The 24,366-nt window shown below is 35.4% G+C and overlaps 1 protein-coding gene across 7 annotated transcripts; it reads right to left on the bottom strand.

Annotated features, from left to right (window-relative positions):
• Window positions 1–144: 144 nt before the first annotated feature.
• Window positions 145–21,390, bottom strand: DTWD1 (DTW domain containing 1). Of its 7 annotated transcripts, XM_060149579.1 has the most exons (7): window positions 21,174–21,355; window positions 20,211–20,287; window positions 16,856–17,174; window positions 12,282–12,425; window positions 10,073–10,322; window positions 2,696–2,802; window positions 145–1,618 (listed from the first exon to the last, which is right to left on the bottom strand). In XM_060149579.1, the coding sequence occupies exons 3-7, from the start codon at window positions 17,117–17,119 to the stop codon at window positions 1,562–1,564; spliced, it is 822 nt and encodes a 273-aa protein (XP_060005562.1). In that variant the 5' UTR covers window positions 17,120–17,174; window positions 20,211–20,287; window positions 21,174–21,355; the 3' UTR covers window positions 145–1,561. The 7 variants fall into 7 exon arrangements, with proteins under 7 accessions (XP_060005562.1, XP_060005514.1, XP_060005504.1 ...); XM_060149531.1 differs by having other exon boundaries at window positions 145–2,802; window positions 21,309–21,390; XM_060149521.1 differs by having other exon boundaries at window positions 145–2,802; window positions 21,174–21,354.
• Between the last annotated feature and the right edge of the window lie 2,976 nt (window positions 21,391–24,366).

Genomic DNA, 24,366 nt, shown 5'->3' with positions numbered 1-24,366 from the left:
GATGTCTGGAAATACATATGGCCCAGAAAGTACTTGAGAATGTACTTCAAAGGAGCATGAAAAAAAGAATACAGGGAGGAGTAAAAAACTAGTGTCATTTTTACAGTCTTTCATACCAAAGAAAAACAAGACAAGTACAGACAATTCATTGTTCAAACAGGTATTATTATTACTTGGGGGGAAAAACTTAAGATTTTTCTGGCCTTAGTTATAAATTAGGCTCTTATGGAGTATATGGGTTATCTTTCTTAAGACAGCTGTAAGATAGGGGCAAATGAGTTCTTTTTTCCCCCCTCTCCCTTTTAACAATTATATTTTGTTGGTTTGGAGAGCCAGTTAAATGGCAATAGATTTTGGCTCAGGAAAAGTTCAAATTTAGCCCAGAGGAATCCAACTTTGGCCCTGCTTAAATCATTTCAGGCCTTCTTCTGTTCCCAAGGTCAAGTTCTAAACATGAAGAAATCCATTTTAATTCCATTCTTGAAAAATAACTGCTGGCCAGTTATTGCCTATTAACTAATAGGCAAGTCAGCTAGTTTATCTGGCTAAGAGTATGGGACTAATAATATTCAAACCTTATATAATCCATATTCCTTTTAATGAAAAGCATAATATAATGGTGACCTCACTGAACCAAATCAGAAGTCCTAGATTCTAGATAAGGTTCTACCACTAATTAGTTGTGTGACCTTATAGGCAAGTTACTTAATCTCTTTAGGCCTCAACTGCCACATATATATTAATCAGGGACCGCTCTAAAGTACAATGTTTCAAATGTTCTATTTCCACAGTATATTAGCAGGCATTACTTATTCAAATAAGTTTAAGAAATACTAACTTAAATAAAGTTCAAAATGTTTATTTCAGGACTTTTCAGCACTTTCATCTTGTGCCTTTTGAATCTCTAACAGGGGAATATAAGGTGCAGCAAACAAATTTTACCAATTACTCATTTATTCATAAAAACACGTGTCCCACTGAGTATACTTTGGGAAATGTACTGTTATTTCTAGCACCCACATGGGTGAAATTTAACAGTCAGTGTCCCAGAAAGAGGGCAACTTCAAATGGGGACATTTGAGAAAAATATAATAAAATTACTATTTACAAAGGTATAGGCAGGGTTTAGGAAAACCAGCAAGGTATAATGACCTACTCTGGGGCTATTAATACCCTGGACTCATCACGATATAAGTGAAAAGGGGTAAACGGAGGGAGCATGGGCCTGAAGTTAACTGGAATAACTGCTGGGAAAGGGATGCCTGATAGGATGACCTTCAGTAGAAGGACACACCCAACCCATGGTGACCTGCCAGGAAAGGAGCAAGGGAAATAAATAATTTCATTTTCCTTTCAACCTTCAATCTCCTGCAGTGCTTCCATTTGCTGATCCCAAGCAAAAGCCAGTGGTCAAGGGGACCTACCTCACAGAGCAGAGAGCAGAATGGGAAAGAGTGGAGGGTGGATCCAGAGGGCAAACAGAAGCTATTCAGCACAGTAGGGTTCCATTCACAAGCAGCTAGATTAGATGATTAAATGATGTCCTCAGGACTCAGTCTTTTTATCTCTCCACTCTGCTTTCTTTTGCTGGCTTCATTCTAAGGCAAGTTCTTGCCACCTGCAGCAGAGATGTCACCAGTAGCTCTAGGATTATATACATCATGCTTATTTCACAATTTCATAAAATAATAAAAAGAGTAAACACATTTATAGCACTTAGTATATGCCAGCTGCTGTTGAAAGCCCCTTAGATACATTAATTCAGTTAAACCTCACCATAATCCTAAAATAGCTACTGTATTACCATCTCTTCAGAAATGAAGAAACTGACAAATGACTGGTAGGTGAAAAAAGAAAGCTGAGACTTAGATTTAGATAGTCTAGCTCTAGAGTTGTGCTTTTAACCACTGCTTTTTGAAAAATAAACCCTATCTCCTAGAGCAACCATATCACTTATCAAGAAGGATGGTGGGACATGTGCTCATCCCTGGATCAATCACTAGGCACTTTTGCTTGCTAAACCGGGTCATACGTCCATCCCTATGATAGGACATGATTGCCAGCAATTTCTCCCTAAAAAAGATGCCAGGCAGATGAAAAAAGCAACAAATGTCCACCACAGACAGGGTGGACTTAAGAAGAAATAGCCCTATGGGACTTGAGCTACAATTCTAGTTCTGCCCCTGTTTGCCATTAACCTTAAACAAATTACTTGAGGAGACTCTGTGAGTATAGGTGGAAAGATATGAAGATCTCTAAACAAATATCTAATTATATCTAATTACATATATATATAAATACAACACATTATTATATTAAAATATGGTAATAAAATTGAGATATGCCAAGTTGAATTTTTCAGCCAACACTATCTCTGAAAACTCCCTTAGAAATAACTTCATTTTAAAAAATATGAAGTAAAATAAATAAAACCTTATTTTTTCAAGTGGTCTTACAGACATTATACAGAAATATTTCCTAGGAATAAACAAAGCACAGTTATAATTTTATTGATTTTAGCAAAATAAAATTACATTAAATGACTTCCTAAAAACTAATGGGTAAGTTTCCTTGTTTCCTTGTCTCCAGGGCATTTGGCATTCTTTACCAACTGATGCATAAAAGAGTAGAAAAATAAAAGATTATCATATTGTCCTTTGTATTTCTCTTTTAAAATATCAGTATGATAATCTACCAGAAAGTAGTAAATGGCTTCAATTGTGGAAAGGAAGGTATCTGGCTTTCCTTTTTGATGGCGCCAAAAGCAAGTTTTTCTTGTTTTCAACTCAACTTGTAGCAACCCTGTCGAAAACAAATAAAAGAAGTATAAATATTTCCTGTTAACCACAGGGTGTGGTACAATAATAATTTCCCTTAATTACTTTAAGGATTTTCTTTAAATTCCTTCAATCCCAATTCCAAATAGGATATTTTCTCAAATGTATTAAGGTATATACAGAAGCAATATAAAACACAGGATGAAATCTTATCCATGACAGTTATGTATAAGTCTCGGACCTGTAGCAAATTGGTTAAAAGTAGTTAACATTTAAGATGTTCATCTCTTTCTGTCTTCTACTTGCCAGTGTCTTTTTTGACTTTAATCTGTGACAGGACTAAATTCATCAATTTTCAGAAGAGTTTCATTTCCTTGATAAACTGACATTTAAACTATTGTTCTGAATTTCACTGAGACCAGGTAGGCAGGTTAGTGGTCCTTAATACTGTTAAAACTACTTCTGGATTATCACTTTTTGGCTATTATGTTCATGAACAGAGTACCTAGAGCTGTTTCATTAGCTGTCACATCTGTGTTTCAGAGACTCAATAACGCAGTCAGCTAATGCCTTGCTCCTGTATATTTAAAGAGGAAATGACTCATGAAATCATACAATAGTACTCTCATCTCTTACAACTCAGATGTCAACATACAAACCCAGAATGCTTTTAGTACCTTAGACCAATACTGAGACTCACATTATATTTAGTTTGCAAATACTTTGTAAAAATCGTATTTTATTTTAAAGTGAGAAATAAAAGTGAAGAAGGTAATATCAAAATTGGCCCACTGACCCAGATTAGGAACCTCTGAGTCATCAATGATTTCCTACTATCACGCCTCACTTTAACTTAACAGCTACCTAAGAAATGTGGCAGAGAATGACAAGAAATAAATAATATAAAAACATATCAAGATATTAAGAGATATGAAGGATCAAATATATATCTAATAGTTCTGTGGGAGACAGCAAAGAGAATGGATGAGAGATAGCATTTAAAGAGATAATGCCTATGACTGTTTCAGAAACTATTTTAAAAAATGCAAAGTCACAGATACATGACATAATGTATCTCAAGGAGGATAAATACAAAGAAATCAGTGCAGAGATCTTCCTTATAGTAGTGTAACTGCAAAAGAGCAAGACTAAAGAGAATATTTTTAAAGTAGCCATTGAGAACAGATAGAGCATATACAAAAGAAAGGTAATCAAAATGACAGGAGACTTTTTATTAGGAACAATAAAATATTGAAGACTCTGGAATAAAATCTTCAAAGTGCCAAGAGGAAATAACTGGCAACCTAAAATTACCTACCCAGCAGAACTATATATCAAGAACAAGAGTGAAAAATATTAATAGACAAACAAAAATATGCCAATAAACATATGCCAACTGGAGATCCAATGGAATGAATTTCTAGATGTATTTCAGAAAAAACAGTCTGAGTTATATAAGAATGGTGAGCAAAGAAAATGGTAAACATCTATGCAAATCCAAAGAAATGATGCCAGTATTAAAGAAAAACAATAATAATATCTAATTTGTGGCCTGAAAATAAAAGACAGAACAAAAAATAATGAAGAAAATAACAATAACTAGGAGGGGGATGAATCAAGCTTAAGTGTATTAAGGCCTTACAGTGTTCAAAAGGAGAAGTAAAAATATTGTTTGACTTTGAATTTTTTTAAGTTACATGTGCATAGTACAATTCCCTAAAAGAACCAAAATAGGAACATTAAAAAATGGAATATGAAAAATAAAAAGAAAAGCCAGGAAAAGAAAAAAGTAGTAAAGAGCAAGATAAATAAAAATAAAATTAAGATGATAGAAATAGGTCCAAATAAATCAATACTCACAGCAAATACAAACTGATTAAACCTGTCATTTAAAAGACAATGATTATCAGACTGAAATACAACAGGGATGACCTCCACAAGCCTGCCATTCAATACTGCACTGGAGGTCTTAGTTAACACAGCAATACAAAAATAATAAATTAATTAGATGCACAAGAACTGAAAAGGAAGAAACACCTCTGACATACACAGAAAATATTTTTTTACATCTATGAACAAATTATTAGAAATATCTTGGGGTAGAGAGGATTTTTAAAAGACACAAAAGTGGTAAACATGAAAGATGGATAAATTCTACACTAAGAATTTCAGTTCCTCAAAAGATAAAGAAATTTAAAAGAGGAGCCACAAACTGCAAGAAGATATTTCAAACATTATTATCTATATTCTAGAATATATAAAGAATTTATACAAATAAATAAGAAAAACGAAACACTAGAAAGATGGACATAGATAATTCATAGAACAGGACATGTGTATGGCCAAATAAGCAAACAAAATGATGCTCAGTCCAATTAGTAATTAGAGAAAGGCACATTATCAATACAATGAGATACCACTTTATACCCACTCTATTGGCAAAAATCAAACATTTGGCAAGACAATGGTAGGAGGGATTATGATCCATGGGAACTCCTACACATTAATTATGGGAGTATAAATTTGTATACCCACACTTTGGAAAACAGGTGGCATTATCTCGGAAAACTGAACATTCTTATATGTAACAACAGAGCTATTCCGCTTCTAGGTTCGTTTCCTAGAGGAAGCTTGCACATGTGCAAGAATGTTCAGAGTAGCACTGTGTGTAACAGCAAAAACTAGAAATAATTCAATTGTGTCACCAACAGGAGACAGAGTAAACTGTAGTATATTCACACAATCAGATATTACACAGCAGTGAAAATGAATAAACTCTAGCTACAAATTTAGAAACAAAATGGTAAGTTTACAATGTGAGTCCTGAAAACCACATACAGGTCAAAAAAAGCAAAACTAAATAATAATTTAATCTAAAAAGAGCAAATCTTTTTTAATTGAAGTATGCCGTATGATATTATATGTTACAAATTTCTAATACTGTGATTCACAATTTTTAAAGGTTATACTCCATTTATAGTTATTATAAAATATTGGCTATATTCCCTGTGTTTTACAATATATCCTTGTAGCTTATTTTATACTTAATAGTTTGTATCTCTTACTCCCCTACCCCTCTATTGCCCCTCCCCGCCTTCCCTCTCCCCACTGGTAACCATCGGTTTGTTCTCTCTGTGAGTCTGCTTCTCTTTCGTTATATTCACTAGTTTGTTGTATTTTTTAGATTCCGCATATAAGTGATATCATACAGTATGTCTTTCCCTGTCTGCCTTATTTCCCTTAGCATAATGCCCTCCAAGTCCATCCATGTCGCTGCAAATAGCAAAATTTCATTCTTTTTTATGGCTGAGTAGTATTCTATTCTGTGTGTATGTTTGTATGTGTTTATGTGTGTGTGTGTATATATATATATATATATATATATATATATACATACATACATACATGCCACGTATTCTTTATCCATTCATCTGTTGATGGACACTTGGGTTGCTTCCATAACTTGGCAATTGTAAATAATGCTGCTATGAACACTGGGGTGCATATGTCTTTCAATTAGTGTTTTTAGTTTTTTTAAAATATATATCCAGGAGTGGAATTGCTGGATCATATGGTAGTTCAATTTTTAGTTTTTTGAGAAACCTCCGCTGTTTTCCATAGTGGCTGCACCAATTTACATTCCCACTAGCAGTGCACAAGGGTTCCCTTTTCTCCACATCCTCACCAACATTTGTTACTTGTGTTCTTTTTGATGATAGCCATTCTGACAGGTGTGAGGTGATATCTCATTGCGGTTTTGATTTGTAATTCCCTAATGATTAGCATCACTTCATGTGTCTGTTGGCCATCTGTATTCCCTCCTTGGAAAAATGTCTATTCAGTTCTTCTGTCCATTTTTTAATCAGATTATTCGCTTTTTGATGTGATGAGCTATTTATATATGTTGGATATCACTCTCTTATCAGTCATATCATTTGCAAATATTTTCTTCCATTCAATAGGTTGTCTTTTCATTTTATTGATGGTTTCCTCTGTTGTACAAAACCTTATAAGTTTAATTAGGTTCCATTTATTTATTTTTGCTTTTATTTCCTTTGCTTTAGGAGATGGATCCAAAAAAATATTGCTCTGATTTATGTCAAAGAGTGTTCTGCCTATGTTTTCCTTTATTAAAGTATCTGGTCTTACATTTAAGTCTTTAATCCATTTTGAGTTTATTTTTGTATACGATGTTAGAGGATGTTCTAATTTCATTCTTTTACATGTAGCTCTCCAGTTTTCCCAGCACCACTTATTGAAGTGATGAATGCTAGTTTTAACAATTTTGACTCCTTCTCCAACAAAAAGAAACCATCCTTCCCCACTGCATTCCCCCAAGCCTTTCTGTGGTGGATCTTCAAGGATGTTATGCCATTTTTCACTTGAGGGCTTACATTTTATGATTAAATTAGGCACTCAAACTTCAAATGTTTTATTTTGACAGCAGTAAAACATCTACAGCTCTCTGTCTGTAAAGTCTGGCAAAACAGTATGTTACATTAAGGGGATTCTTAATCTCAACATTCATAATAAGATAACAGAAACAAACATTCCAATACACTACATTTGAGGGTTTAAACTGAGGTTTAGAGTTGGTTTGTTCAGTTTAATCCTATCAAATGATAAACCGTTTTAAAACCTAATGGCAATGATTTATAACAAAAAAGGGCTGTTTCTTGTGGAAGTAACTTGGCTTATCTGGAAACTGGTATTTCACATATGTAGAGATTATAAATATGCCAAGCCCTAAATATTTCTTGTGGTGTAATGAGGAGCCAGAAGAGGCAGGGGGTGAAATAGGGCACGCAGAGAAGACTGACTCTAGAAATCCATTTACTTCATGATTTTGAAGGGTTTAAGAAATCCCTTTTAAAATTCTGATGTAGCACAGAATTGAAATATATGATACTTTCTATGTGATCTGAGAAACAGAAATTTTTTGTACAAATGTGATTTGAAGCCTTAAGCGCAACGGCTGAAAACATATTTGAATTGTACCTCAGTAGTTCCTTTTACAATTTTTTCAAGTGTTATCACTTGTGTTCTTCACTTGACCTTTTCAATTACCATATAAAGTAATTTAAAGAAAAGGCTCCGGAAAATCTTCAAACTGAGGAGTAACTTGCTGCTGTAACCATCCAAGGTAACGTGGCAGGCAGTACTCCAAAGAGCGGGACTTTAGGGTTTCATCTACTAAACATTAGCAACAATGCTGCAAATCTTATGCTCCGTCATCTTTCTCTGTCTCTGTCTCTCTCTCATACACACACACACACACACACACACACACACACACACACACACACACTTCTTTGTCTCTATCTCTCTGCCTATCTGTCATACACACATACACCCAAGCACACAGAATTAGAATGACAAAGCAATCTTTCTAACATGTATGCTGTTTTCAAGAGATATAAACGATATAAATAAAGTTAGGTAAATCTAGCATTGTCGCTCACTTTAGCTTGGGACTAATTATCACAGGATTCCAAAAAGTGTCATAAACTTTCTTTTCTAGAGGATGGATATTTTTAACAATTGCCTGGGAGAAGCTCTCCCAGTTTGAAACTGTTTTGGAAACTGCCTAATACCAACTGGGTAGCTCCTTTGCTTTCTAATCATACATGGTACACAAATAAAGCCATCAAAGAGCTAGAAATAAACCTAAAGTTTTTAGAGAAACTACTGAGAAAGACTGAAGAACTGAGTAAGGTGCAAGGGAACAAGACAAGTAACATTCTTCGTATTACTAGTTGTGTTATTGGGCAAGTAAAGCAACTTTTTTAAACCAGTATTATTAGACACTAAGCTTTTCACTCTAAGAGAAAAACATACAAACATAAAACAAAAGAAAGTAATGTTAAATCTGAATTGGAACTATCCATGTGAACTCATAATATATATCTATTTATTTCTTTTGGCTCTGTCCACTGAAGCAATGACATCCAAGCAGTAATAAATTTACCAGATCTTGGTTTCTAATACCATTCCCCACTAAAAGAACCACAGCTCCTTCAAGTAATTAATTCTAGGTCTGGGGCAGGAAAAAAAGTACAAGTGAACTTGGGACATCCTGTTGTAACAGAAAGACTAATTAGTCCATGCCACAAAGGACTTGAAGGGACTCCCAATAGCAAAATTTTAGACAATTTGGACATCAAAAAGAATACAATCATGATACATTATAATACACTGAACTAAAAGGAAATCCATAAGACCACAGTGATCTCAAAAAGAGAAAAAAAGAAGAGAGGGAAAAAAGAAAAGCTCTTCTTTACATAAGAATGCCAGCTAACAAATGTAGAAGAAATAATAATATTAAAATTTCATCATTTTGTAATCCTTAATGTAATTACTGATTTAGGCAACAGTCATCAATAAATACTAAAACCACTCAGTAAAAAGCAGTTGGGAATAGTTCACCGTCTTAAAGCATCACCCCACAGATTACTACTAATTTCAATGACGAAAATAACTTTTATAATGGAGAAATTTGGCAATCACCACTTTAATCAAGGAATTAAAGTTATCAGCAGTAATGGAACAACTTACATTATATCCTCCTGATCTGATATATACAACCTGAGCTATGAATAGGTTAACCATATAATTAATCAGCCAAACAGCTTCATTTCCGAGAGTGAAAGGGGATGCTATTAATAATTATATCGAAACAATAGATATAAACTGTAATTGTCATGGGCAACCCTGTATTTATCCTTATCTGAAGTATCCTTGCAAAAATATTTAAACTGAATCTAATATTGAAACATTCAGACAATTGACCTATCCTCTTCACGCAAGTCTAAGTCATGAAAAACAAAAACAGGGGACTGTTCTACATTAAAAGAGACTAAAGAGACATAATAACCAAATGCAATTTGAGTTTACATGCTGCATCAGAGGAAAAGAGCTACAACAGATATTTTGGGGTTAATTAGGGAAATATGAATGTGGACTGCATATGAGATATCACAGAATTTTTCTTAATTTTCTTAGAGTGATAACGGTATAGTGATCATGCAATTATTCTTAAAAGTTGTACACTTAGGTATTTAAGGGTGATGTATTGCAAAGCCTGCAACTTACTTTCAAATGGTTCAACCAAAAACATATATGATATCTAAGTACACAAACATACATATAATAGAGGAGGAAAAATAAAGCAAATGTGGCAAAATGTATGTGTATTCAATGCAACTCTTCTTGCAATAAATCTGTAGGTTTGAAGTTCTTTGAAATGAAAGCTGGGGGACAGAACAATCAAAAACATGCAACATTTTTTTTCTTACCTTGCAGTCTCTCATCAGTGAATATTTTGTTTGTTTGGTTCCAGGTGCTATCTATGAATACAATTTTTTTCAGTGTTGTATCTTTGCACTTGCTGTCATTCAAATCCTGTTCTTCAGTTTTCTTGCGTTTAATGAATGGCTTGTCAAGGTCATCATTTTTGCCTCCAACATTATTTTGAATCTTTTCTTGGAGATGAAAAGAAATTTCTTTTACTGAAACAGAGTTAGGTCCAGGAAAAACAAGTGCAACCTAAAGCAAAGAAGCTTAAGTTAGTAGTGTGCTATTATGATCTTCAAAATTAATAAATTCTGACTTAAAACTTTAAGAGGAAAAAATACGTTGAGTATCTGAGAAACAAGCATTAGGTTCTATTATATGTGCCTCTTTAATATATATGGTAAAGTTTTTGGCTCTTCCCTAGTAATTTATAATCATAATACACTACCTAGAATTATTTTTGTACTTCAAAATAAGTTATTCACCTATTGAGAGAAGCTCAGTTAATTGTACCTTAAATCAAAAAACTAAAGTCTATAATATTTCATAAGATAAAAGGCAAAGTATGGGGTACTTTGTAAAAGAACCATTGAAAAGTGCTCAATAATTAAATACCATTTTCACCTATAATAAGCAACGATAAAGCAAATGATACAGCCAATGCTGGTGAGGAAATGGTGTAATAGGCCTTTACAGCCATTACTGACATCAGGTTTAAATAGTATAACTCTTTGTGAAAGCAATTTGGCAATTTAAGTCAAGAGTCTTGAAATGTTCATACCCTTTGGTCAAATAATTTCACATATGGGAATTTATCTTAATAAAATAATTCTAAACACACACCATACTCACAATACCCAGAATATTTGTTAAAGTATACTTATTACAGTGAAAAACTAAAACTAAAGAAATCTAAGTTTCAAGGAATAATTCAGTAAATTATGGCACCTCCTTTCTTTCAGCATGTTTTTACTGAGACTTTATATACTGTACTATATATCCAAAGTATAAAAACTCCTGCCACAAAGCAGGCACCCAGTAAATATCTGTTAAATGAACAAATGTTGATAGAATCACAGACGTTATCCTCCATACGTTTCTCTATTTCCCAAGTTTTCTTGAATGAAAATGTATCATTTTTAATATGAAAAAATAAATATTAAAATAAACTTTAAAATCTTGAATTGATAAAATTCGACATTATAAAAGTTTTTCAGACATTCACGATGCATGCCTACATATCCCCCATACCCAATAAGCAAAGTCCAGGGCTTTTTAGTTTTCTTGGACTATAATCATGTCACATCTTTTTATATTACCTAGCACTGTGTTCTATTTAATTGACATAGACGATAACCTAGCTGACCAGAGAAGGAAATACAAATATATTCCTAGATCCGAAACTCATATATTATTTACAAACACAACTTTCTATAAACTCAACCAAAAAATATAAATATATTGATAGGAAAGGAAAAACTTACCAAGTTCTTCCTTGAACAAATGAATGTATTTTTAATTTTGCTTCTAAATTAACCATACCAACAAATGTTCCCCCAAGAGACCTAAAAGGGTTTATGTGCTTCTTTCAGAAGTATTCAAGCCCTAGTTTTTTGAGATCTATTGCAACATCACTTTTCAACAAGACCAGCTGTCACTAACGTGACCACTTCAACTATGTGAAAACCAATTAAGAATCTAGAAATGAGTAAGGAAGGCCTCTGAGTAGCCAAAAGAAATATTACAAAGGCCATGTACTAATGCTCTTAATTTAGAGAGAATTTCTAAAAATCCTTCTACATTAGTCTGTCTCTTCTTCTTCTGGAGAAATTCCAACAACATTTGTAATCTGGTTTCTCAGTTTGTATCAAATTAGACTATCTATGTGTAGTATAGGCAGGAGAATGGAGATGGGAGAAAACTAAAAGCAGGCGTAGTAGTACTGGCAAAGAGTAAAAACCTGAAGAAATAATGCAAACAATAAAAAGTAGAAAGACAGACTCAAAAAAGCTCAACATCTAGGATCATTTGATCTTTGAAGACAATGGTGAAGTAAACTGTGCGTTGTTTAGTGCTATATAAGATTTAACCCTAGATCACTAAACAAAATATTAAATTATGTTCAAGTAAGTTCAGAAAGGCAATGGGGTTTAAAATTCATTTTTTGATTCAACGTGAGAAGTTGTAAAAAAAAAAAGATAAGCTGCCTACTTCATGGTCCTTTTCTTCATATTCTGGAATACAAGGATATGTATAAATATTCACAAATTCAGGTGCTAAGAGTTTTGCATGTATAGCAGTGCTTTTGCCGTCTGTTTCATTTGGATGTTTAATGATGTCAATCTTCAATGGAAGCTAAAATTTAAAGAAAAAAGACAAATGAACAAAACAAATATAAAAATTCTAATTTTTACATTAACAAAAATGGTCTTTAAAGCTTAAATAGCAAGTTCACACTAAGATCCTATAAACACAATTATGGATTGAAAAGTCATACTTCTCTAGAACAAATACTAAGAATGGTAACAGTCATAAAGGAAACACAAATTTATTCCTGAATATTGTTAATCATGTACTAGAACAACTATTTTCAACTCATTTAACATAGAATCTTCTCTTATAGCAATGTTCCAATGTCACTTTTATTTAAATCACATTGGCACTGAGTCATATTCTTTGCATTTCAATATCTGTGCCAAGGACATTTTTTATAATTCCTATAAACTTTTAGGTCTATTAATTTTACAATATATTAAAAGGAAACATAAGTTTGGGCAAAAGCTTTAGATCTAAAACTCAAGCTAAAATTTTGTTCGTTAAACATCTTCTGAGGTCAAAGGTATTATCTTTTATTTTAACATCATGATTCTCAGCATAATTAACAGCACAAGTGAAATTAATTATTAACTGGAAAAAACAGTAACAGAATGATTCTAGGAGGTACACTCTTTATATAAGAAATAACTCTTCAAAATCATTTTGCCTATTTTCCTTAAGGTTTCATTATTTAATTACTATGAACTATGTCCTGTCTCTACGCAAAAATAATATTATCTGCAAATTTCTTGAGTTAGATTTTTCTATTATTTCACTGACTTGTTTGGTTTAGTTTTCTGTATAATGCTTGTACAAGTCCTGCATTCAGCCATGATTATGAAAATAAAAGACAAGTCATATCTCCCCCATTATATATATGAAAGTCTCTGAGATGGATTCTTCACTGTAGAGTTCAAATGACTTGTTATGATAAGCACTCTTCCAGCTCCCATCCCACACTAAAAGGCAAGAATCTAGGCATTTACCCTGGGGCACATAGCTATTTTACCCTGGTTACAAAATAGTTACAAAACTATTTTTCTTGTTTTTTAAAACAGCTTTATTAAAGAGATAAAATTGATACAATAAATATATTTAAAGTGTACAATCTAATGAGTTTTAACATGTTACACCTTTGCACTCATCACCACAATGAAGATAATGAACAAATCCATCACCCCCAAAAGTCTTCCTGTGCCTCCCTCCTTCCCCTTTTCCCCATCAACTACCACCCACAGTCCTTAGACAACCATTGATCTGCTACCACTATAGGTTAGTTTGTATTTTCTAGAATTTTGTATAAATGAAATCATAAAATATGTACTCTTTTCATCTGATTTCTTTCACTTAGAATAATTATTGTGAGATTCACCCATGCTGTGTGTATCATTAACTCCAGAACTGTTTTTTAAAGGGGCAGTTGCTGTATGCTACTAGATGATCCCAACCGTACATAGTTTATCTTTCAGGACGATTATATGGAAAGAGGACAGTATATACCCTAGAAGGGCCATAAATATCCCAAATAGTTTTCAATCTAGGGTTTCAAACCCCATGTCTCCTACCTCCCACTCAGGCCTAGTGATCATTTATAAGTTGTAGCCAATTGCTTCAAATCATCAAACCAACGTCTAGTTATAGAATATTTGCCATTTAAGAAGGCAGTTCACAAACGATTTTACATCAGTCTACCTCTGGCTGAACTCTACATCAGACTTTCCTCATGACGCTCAGTCCCAGCTGATACTACATTCCCTTTCCCCAGCGTCTCTCAGTACCAGCTCAGCATTATCTTAGCCCAGGTAAGGTAGGAAAGAGGAAAGAAGAAAAAGAAAGCAGGTCATGACAAAGTATTCTAATACTAATGAAACTGACTTTCTAATACGGCCGATGAGTAGAGCTGAAAATTCCAAAGGTAATCACCAACATTTCTGATCAGCTGGCTATCTCTGAAGGATATCATTTAAATCAAAAATGCAGGACTGGGGGATTCCCTGGTGGCGCAGTGGTTGAGAGTCCGCCTGCCGATGCAGGGGTCACGGGTTCGTGCCCCGGTCGGGGAGGATCCCACATGCCGCAGAGCGGCTGGGCCTGTGAGCCATGGCCGCTGAGCCTGCGCGTCCGGAGCCTGTGCTCCGCAACGGGAGAGGCCACAGCAGTGAGAGGCCCAAGTACCGCAAAAAAAACAGGACTGAATGTTATTAATGTATTTTACAAATCATGAACCTAGCTATTATGGACTAACATCTACAAGTATAAAACAATTATGCCAAATTTGTGCTCGAAAAGTATTCCTGGGTGCCAGTCCAGGTATATTTAGTTCCCCCTGAGAATTATACTATGAAACAAAAGCCCAGACATGGGTCAAATCATGAAAATAGGTAAATATATGTTTGTGCTCTAGTGTGTACATTTTAAGGGAAGATACATCTTAAATAATGACAGGGTGCAGAGTAATACCACTAGAGTTGACCAGACTGAGTTCAAGTAGAAATGTTCTGTTTTCAAACATTTAAAGATCAATCTGTTCTCTAACGTCTATGTTTTCTATAAGAGATTTACCACAAATCTTTCTGCCCAAATTTATCAAAATGTCATTAGCAGAAAAACCTAAGCCTTTTTCCATGTGATTATCAACTTTCCCAAAGAGAGTCTTTTCAATTCTAGGACTCTAATAGAGCTGAAACTTTCTTTTATCTTATGATTTTTTTTCTCCTTTTTTTAAAAAAAACCAAGAGCACCTTTTACCTTTGCTTATGCATTTGCCACGACATTTAAAAAATTATACTCTGCATTAAAAAGATACATATTTATGAATTTAATCCCTAGACTAAAATTTATAGCTTGGGAGGTACTTACTCATTATGTAGCCATCTTCCCTTCCCAAGCAGGCTATCTAAAAGCAAATGCTAAACAATTTGTAAAAATAAAGTAGAAATTAGAAAGAAAATTTTGTAGAGTTTTTATTACTACTAATAGTAACAGTATTTTAGTATTTATATTAACATATACAATTTTATTTCTGGCAATTAAAATAAAACACTTCAGAAAATTCTGCACCATCCAGTAGGCCATTTAGAGTTGATCAAACTCTTGGCATAGTGTTTTGGGTCATTTTGATTAAATAGTGGACGACCACTGATTTGAAAAATAATCCTCAATTATTAAATTCCTATGAAAACATTAGCTCTGCCAATATATTATTAACTTTTATTATTCTGATCTTCAATCCTTTTGAATAAAATATATCTTAAGATAAAACTTTTAATGGGATATTTTCTATATGTGGCTATGACATAAATAGATGAAATGATTCTGTGTATACCTCCAAAACTATACTTCAAAATGTAATATTCTTATAAGATAATGGCAACTTAAAAATAATTATTGTCCTCAGGCTCTCAGTTTTTCTGAGGTAACTGTGAAGCTGATTGGATTCCATTCTTACTTATTCTTGGCCAGTAAACTTTCCAATAGCCTATAAGAGTGATCTGAGACCCCTAAGGAGACCATGGACTTGCCAAGGTGACATGTAGGCTAAACTACAATTCAAGTAACAAAATATGAGTGTTAAAGTATTTTTCTTACTTGAAAACTTAAATGAACCTTAAAATCACCACATTAAATATCTTTAAATATAGTTACAACTTTCACACTGGCAAGTTCTAATGAGTCCACGTGTAGGTTTGGTCTCTTTAAAGTTCTAACAGGCAGCAGTCAAATTTCATACACTATTTGATTTGCTCCTAAAGTTCGGGTCACTGTTAGGCAAGTTAACATACACATAATAAATTTTTTGATTACGTAGACATGATGGTCTACAGACCTTTTATCTACTCAAAAATAGTCTTGGTAAGCAACAAGTATAAGGTAAGCAATCAACTCAAATCAATTTTTTAAATCTGGCTTTAAATCACAACAATTATAACACAGCCCAATGAGTAGGTCTTAGTCTTTCAATTTTAGTTTTGTTTAGTTTTGGTCACTGACATGTGCTCCATCTCCACGTACAGGATGGGGCTGAACTCATGATTTTGCCTAAGCAAAAATCAACCCTAGTTCCTTCAGGATATGTTTTCTCAAAGGGCAGTCCAAGGCCCTTGAGGTAGTTTTTGAGGCTCCTTCATGTAGTCTGCAAACTTGTCTCTTGTAGTATTCAAGTTTATACCATGTTTTTTTCTATGTAGTAAATGAATTATAATCATTAATTTTAAAAAGTAACTGATTTCATTAAAAACAAGAGCATTCATCTCAGATGCAAGTGTTTTGGCAACGTGTGCCTCTTTTTCTAGAGACAAGGAAAAAAAATATAGGTTTACCAATCTACAGGATTAAACTTTCTATTAATACAATTCATTTTCATAATAATATCATTTATCAAGCTTATCAGTTATATTAGAGTAGGTATATATGAGACGTGTTTTTAAAATCTATTTTCCTACTTCCAAACAATTAAAGTTCTCACCAACCTTCACACGTGGTATCTGTTCAATAGGTACGTTCTCAACTGGGACGTAACATGTATAGCAGTAGAACATTCTTGAACCACCACACTTGAGACATTTTGATCTTCCATTTTGCTGAGCTTTTTGAAGAACTTCTTGAGATGCTAAGCATAAGTTTTGAAGAGGATATTCTGCAGCTATGGATGTAGTTTGTGACTGTTGTATTTCCACAAATTTTGAATTATCTTCTTCCCTTTCTTTGAGAAATATAGGTGTATTGAGAGACATTTTTCATTCAGACCAAAGTTTAACTTTTATTTCTAAAACACATATCATAGATGCACTGAAAAAAAAAGTGGGAGGCAAAATAAAAAACAGAAAACATTTTACTCACTGTTTCTACCAAAAAAAATTACTCAATTTAATTCACAACTGTGTGCTGTTTTTAGTATTTATTAACAAACGTTAATAAGTTTTTTAAACCACTAAATTAGTATGCTTTAAAATACAAAATGAGAAAGCAATATATTCAAAACAATAAATTACCCTTTTAAGCTATTCCCTCCATAAAAATCGGAAGGCTCTTGCCTAGAAAAACTATTTCAAATATAAAGTTTAGGTATGAACGATCTATTTTTCAGTGACTATTTTTGTCCCAGAAACAGTAATTTTGTTTAATATTAGGAATGTAATGTTTTAATGTTAGTATCAGCCAGGAGAGTATTCAACCCTGTAAGCTCTGACTTTCAATTAATATTACGTGATATCAGATCTCAGTCTGAACGCTAATGAAAATCCAAGGTTCCAGTGAAATCAGTAAAATTTAGTTAATGTTCTAAAAGATGTAGTCTTCTCCAACATAAATTAAAACACATAAAAATATAACTAAACATCCATTAAAATGAGAGGCATTCATTACCAATTATAACTTGTAAAATATCCCAAAAGGTGAAATACATGACTATATATAAAGATATATGCATATATATAAAGATTAAAGTGTAATCTTATAAATGTTAAAATTTTACAGAGTAACATCAATGTTCACCCACTCCAAGAATTCACACTGCTTTTCAAAAATATGTACCATTCAGATTCTTCAGTTCTAGAGGTAAAATAGTAATTTTCCCACTTAAATATTTCCTTCAAAGAAGGATGATGGCTGCCAAAACTGTTATTCAAATATTTTGTAAGCACAATATACTTCGAGGGAGAAAAGAGACTGGGGCCCATTTGATTTGATATGCATTCCAAAGCTGTAAAATGATTCTCATATTCTAAAGCCTTATGGCATTGTGGTGTTTAACTATGAGACTCCAGGCACTTTGAGTACAAACACTGACAGGAGAAACGCTGTGACTGCAACAGAAAACTTTCTGTGCTCTCCCAAACAGAAAGTGAACAGAGTCCAGTGGAACATAATATACAACATAATTTACTAACAAGAAGTTAGTGATACTAATTTAATTAGTCATCAGGAGCTTTTTATAGATTGTAAATCCCAGGGAGCTTGAGACCCAAATAAAGAAGTACAAAGAAAAAAGATGCTAGCCATTGAAGGAAAAGTAAAATATACTTGCCAAACTTACCCAAGGGGAAAGCCAAAATACAATAAATATTTTTGACGTGTACTGATTAGGTACAGGTTTACATTTTGGGTTGCTCAGAGAAAGTGATATTTGAAAATGATGATCCAACCCCTTCTTCTTGCCTCACAAATGGAAAACATTATCTGACCTCCACTCCAAATCATCTACCTAAAAATGACTTTTATCTTTGTCAATATGCCCTCAATGACTGAGAAAGTGCAGGACATTAAGCTGCCACCTTTTCTTGAGGCTCATATCCTTTTAACATTGCATGACAGTCTTCGACCTTATCTCTAGGAAAATGTACTTACAGACACAACATTTTGCACACAATTTCAGGTGGTTTGCAGATTTCTAGAGTCCACCTACAAATCTGGGTAAAGAAATCTTGCCTAAGATCAAAAATTCATTCTAAGGACAGGAACAGCCTTAAAAGACTGGGAAAAGATCCTATTAGTCTCCAGAAGTCGGAGCTACAAATCCTTTGTTGGCCAAAAAAAGGTCAACTCTCACAAGCCAACAGAGGTCTCATCACTACACTTAGGAAGTTAATTGGTACCTAAATCCTCTTGGTTTCGGTTTGTTCTGGTGTTGCTTGAGGTTCTCAAAAACATTTTTAGGCTAAGTCTTGAGTTACCCAGGTCATGGGGCTCAACCTAAAAAAGAAATTGGAGTGGTAATTCAACCTGACTCCATTTCTCTGGGTATTCCAGTAGCTATGTAGGGGTTTGCATGTGCTGCCATACCAGGCCTACTGGGGAAGTATGCAGTCCCCAGGGGTGTCGTGAAAGTCAATGTGGTTGCCTGACATTCAATGAAATACTGCTGGTGAGTTTTTCTAGAGCCCCAAAGTGCACTCCTCCCGAGATGCCTCAGAAATATCCCCCTGGGCTTCCCTGGTGGCACAGTGGTTGAGAGTCTGCCTGCCGATGCAGGGGACACGGGTTCGTGCCCTGGTCCGGGAAGATCCCACATGCCGCGCAGCGGCTAGGCCCGTGAGCCACGGTCGCTGGGCCTGCGCGTCCGGAGCCTGTGCTCCGCAACGGGAGAGGCCACAACAGTGAGAGGCCTGCGTACCGCAAAAAAAAAAAAAAGAAATATCCCCCTATATTTCACTTGGACTTCCATGCATATAACTAAATGAATATCAGCAAAGCCTTATATAAAATGTCCTTCCTCTACAAAAATCAGACAACACAAATACCTTCAGACAGTGAAAGGTAAATGCCGATGGCTCCCCGACGTGCCCCGCCTACACACTCCCACCTAGGGCTGAGGTGGCTACACAGAAGAGGCGGGCAGTTCCAAGTTAGGGGTGGCTCCCTCCAAAGGTCTCTAAAACCATATGACCAGGATATCTGTCCTGACCTAATCAACAGCCTGTCTCTAATATGTACAAATCATTTGTTGCAAACATGATGATTCAAAACTTTCAAAACATACTTGTTAACATCAAATATGTGTGGGAAATACAAGTGAAGTGGTGGGGGTTACTGAGAAAACATAAAAAAAACTTTATTCCTAAGAAATTAACAAAGATTTTTACCTTGATGGTTCACCCATCATTCTGCAACCTGGGTTGAAAACAAATTAATTTTTTCTCCTTCTACCCTCTTTATCCCCCAACTTAATCAAGTTGTATCAATTCTACCTTGCACATAATCCTCTATTTTTAGTCTCAAAGTCAGCATTCTAGATGGCCCATGGCCATCTAGAATCTCTTACACCTCTTTACTTTCATGCACTTACTACTAGTTTCACATACTGTATGTACTTTAATTTGGAGTTACCTTTTAGTGAAACCATCCCGCCTAGCAGTCAGCTCTCCAACAGCAGAATTCTTTACGGATCTGTCCTGTTCCTATGTCTTAGGGCAGCATGAGGAATTGAACAAATACTTGTTAACTAAATCAAAACCATTCTTAAAAAGAAGTATCCACTATGCACCTGCTACTGAAGTATCTGACAAGCATTTATGGGCCATCTGCAGCATGGCAGAATTAGCAGCCTGGCAGATTTTTTTTTTTTCTAAAATAAAAATGGAAAAGGCTCCTAGCTACAAGTTGACTCAGTTCCCAATGGAACATTATATAAAACTCCCCTATTCTGTACTTTGGACCAATTCAGTACTAGATAAAACCTACTTCAATTTTTTTTCCCCTATTTTTAAGAACCTGGTCACATATGTACAGGTCCAACATCCATGTTAAAAAACCCAAGGTACCAACTTTTTCATACAGGTTAACAGCACCCTCCATACACACCACCCAACATGTGGTAGACAGTCTTGCCTTAGTTTTTCACGGTACATTGGGGCTCCGACAGAAGTAATTCTTAAAATATTGTGGTTTTGAGTCAAGCAGCGATTTAACATCCAACTTCGTGGAATTGGCAGCTTGCAGTGTTAATATACTTCCTGACTTATCCTACATTCCCCCCAAATAATTCAGCCATAAGGGACAGCCTCTTTGCTTATTATGTAATCATAACCTTAATATTTTAAATACATTGCATGGCACACTATGTCTGTACTAAGTTTCTCCTTCTCTGATAACCAATGCCCCCAAACCACTCCAAACACTAAAAAATAAAGAATAGGGTTCCTAGGGGACTAACTTTGCCTGGACAGACTTTTCTTGGGGTGGAATACACTGAAAAAAAAATTTTTTTAGGGAAAATTTGGACACCCTTTTCCCAGAGGGCCCACAAGATCTTAACGTAAGCGCCCGCGCAGAAACCAGGTCCCCGCTCACAAAGAGACACCCGGCACGACCTCCGGCAGGGCCCGGCCAAGGAGCTCCACTCTCGCAGCTGCCGGGCTCCGGCCAGACGTCTGGTCCCCACAGAGGCGCGGAGACCCAAACGAGGGATCTCGGTGGGACTCACACCTGCACAAGCCACGGGTCCTCGCACGGCTCCACGCGTCTTCCGCTCCGCCCAGGACCACTGCGCGCGCCCGGCCCTAGTCCCGCCAGGCGCGGCGGAGCGCTTTCCGGGCGACACCGGAGGGAGGAGCCCAGCCGTTGCTAAGGCCGTTGCTAGTGCCCGCTCAGCGCGGGCCCCTCTGGCAAAGGTAACGGGCGGGGAGGACCGCGGTAAGGAGTTAGACGGAAAGTCCCGCCTCAGCGTCTCCAGTGGTCGATGGTGTTGCCCTTTTCCGGAGAGACGGGATGGAAGACCTGGACCCCGCTCCGTGAGACTGACCCGGACCACTAAAGTGGGACGCGGTTCTCGAAACAAACTGTCAAGGTGCAGTTGCAGTGAGTTGTGAAAACTGCGGTTCCTACTGAACACTTCCCCATTTACCAATTCCCAAAATATTTTAGTCGTGAGAACTTTGTTCTATAACGTTTTTTAAGGCTATGTCAAGAGAAGTATTTCGTGTGCTGCATAGTAATGAAAGCTGTTAGAAAAATTATATCTTGATAATTTGGTTTGCTTTAAAACTACACACTCGTGTAGAGGTGGGACTGCTTTGTGCACTTTTCCAGTTAGAAATTAAGTGTAATATGTGGGTGGATTATTAAACCTTTTTTCCTTGTCCCACCTCAAAGAAAATCCAAATAGAAGGAATGCATGTTGACAATTGTGAGATTTAGAAACACAGTGACCAGATATTGAGCAATGGATTTATTGAATACTCTGAATTTAAAAAGTGAGAGATAAAAGACAGAACCTTACCCTAGAGGACCTTACGTATCAAGTTAAGAATGGGTAGTACAGAAAATACAATATGACTAATAAATTATAGGAATTTCAAAAGAGCTTAGAGTCGTCAATGAAGGTTTATTGGCTGAACTTGAGTAAAGCCTTGAAGAATGATTATGGTTTAGGGCAGTGTTATTCAAGGGGATGGTGTGGTCCATCCATTGGTGGAGGTCCCATTTGTAAGCAAGGAAATCTATTTAGTCACAACTACACTTTTTAAAAAATGAAATGGTCTAGTGTGGAAATATCAGTGCATGGCACTTGGTAAAGTTACGTTTTGCTTTATGGAGTTTTAAATTATGTATGTATGCACGTATGTGTGCATTAGGTCACGTTTATAAAATGGATTTCTTATTGTGTGTTTCTCTTAAAAAGTTTGAAAGCCACTGCTTTAGGGGGAAAGAAGAGTAGCAATAGCAAAGTCTCCAAGCCAATAATAAATAATTCACACCTTTATCTTTTTAAACTAATTTAGTTCAAGCACACAGATTAAAAAGCAAATGATTATGTTTATTAATCGGAGTGAGTATTGGATTACTATTGCTATGTGATAAATTACTCCAAAATTTGGTGGTTTAAAACAACCATTTTATTATGTTCATGAATTTTGTTTCAGTAGAACATAGAGGGACAGCTTTTTTTCTGATAACTCATCTGTGAAGACTGAATGCTAGCAGAGCTCCTGTGTGTAGCCTCCCCATGTGGCCTGGGCTTCCCCACAGTATGGCAGTGGGGTAACCAAACTTCTTAGCCTAGGACCAGTGCTCCAAAGTCAAATGTTGCAATGAACAAGGCAGAAACTACATGTTCTTTTCTAACCTAGTCCCCCAAAGTAACACAGCATTACTTCTCTCACATTCGTTTTATTATAAATGAGTTTCAAGGCATGTCTAGATTTTAGGTGAGGGGATGTAGATGCCACTTCTCAAAAGATTGTCAAGGAATTTGTGGCTGTTTTTTTTAAAAACCAACACACTGAATTTACAGCTGTCACAGAAAACCCCCAAATTTCAGTGGTTTCATACAATAAATTGTTATTTCTCACAAGAAATCCATTGTGGCTATTACTAGTCAGATGAAATGTTAAACTTAAGAAAGTAGGTTCCTTTTTATTTTTAGTGGTTGTGCTGTCTCCTACTACTTGGAGCCACAGCTAACCTGTCAGGAAAGAAAGCACAGTGAATCACACAAAAATTTTAGAGGTCAGCCCTAAAAATGGTGTATGTCACTTTGCCCACATTTCATTGGCCAGAATTTAATCCAAGTTCCCCTCTAACTGCAAGGGAGCCGCAGAAATGTAGAGAAACATACAGGTATTGGTGAGCGGTAACAGTTTGCCACATTCTAAGTTTTTAACCAACACCCTGTAGTCCCCAACCCCTCCTCTTATCTCAATTCTTTTCTTCAAAGGAAAATTCTTTCAAGTATTTTAGATACTTCTGTTATTTACTCCGTATGTCAAAATATACTGCAATTTCTTGATTTTTCACTTTCTGAGAGAAGGCAGTGATAAAGCTGTTTTATAACACCACGCCCAAGTGTGTGAACATTCCTTCTCTGCCTACCCCTACACACTCTTATCTCCTCGTCTCTTAATACTGTAGTATCAAAGTTTTTGTTTAAATTAACATTTGTAAATATTATTCAAGCGTGAGCCACATATGATCACATTAACATTTTTTTGGCAGTCTCTTTTTTTTCTTTAACATATTTATTGGAGTATAATTGCTTTACAACGGTGTGTTAGTTTCTGCATTATAACACAGTGAATCAGCTATACATATACATATACCCCCATATCTCCTCCCCCTCAAGTTTCCTTCCCACCCTCCCAATTCCACCCCTCTAGGTGGTCACAAAGCACTGACTGATCTCCCTGTGCTATGTGTCTTCTTCCCACTAGCTATCTATTTTACATTTGGTAGCGTATATATGTCCATGCCACTCTCTCATTTCATCCCAACTTACCCTTCCCCCTCCCCATGTCCTCAAGTCCATTCTCTACATCTGCATCTTTATTCCTGTCCTGCCCCGAGGTTCTTCAGAACCATTTTTTTTTTTTTTTAGATTCCATATATATGTGTTAGCATACGGTATTTGTTTTTCTCTTTCTAACTTACTTCACTCTGTATGACAGACTGTAGGTCCATCCACCTCACTACGAATAACTCAATTTCATTTCTTTTTATGGCTGAGTAATATTCCACTGTATATATGTGCCACATCTACTTTATCTAT

This window comes from Lagenorhynchus albirostris, chromosome 1, assembly GCF_949774975.1.
Source record: "Lagenorhynchus albirostris chromosome 1, mLagAlb1.1, whole genome shotgun sequence".
Lineage (NCBI taxonomy): Eukaryota > Metazoa > Chordata > Mammalia > Artiodactyla > Delphinidae > Lagenorhynchus > Lagenorhynchus albirostris.
This window is presented reverse-complemented; position numbering and strand designations above follow the sequence as displayed.

Excerpts from the sequence above, each read along its gene's own strand:
- DTWD1 (XM_060149531.1), bottom strand. The coding sequence starts at position 17,119 with ATGTCTCTCAATACACCTATATTTCTCAAAGAAAGGGAAGAAGATAAT. Across the intron at positions 12,426-16,855 it reads AACAGATACCACGTGTGAAG|CTTCCATTGAAGATTGACAT; the intron begins GTTGGTGAGAAC and ends TTTAAATTTTAG. Across the intron at positions 2,803-10,072 it reads CACTGATGAGAGACTGCAAG|GGTTGCTACAAGTTGAGTTG; the intron begins GTAAGAAAAAAA and ends TGTTTTCGACAG.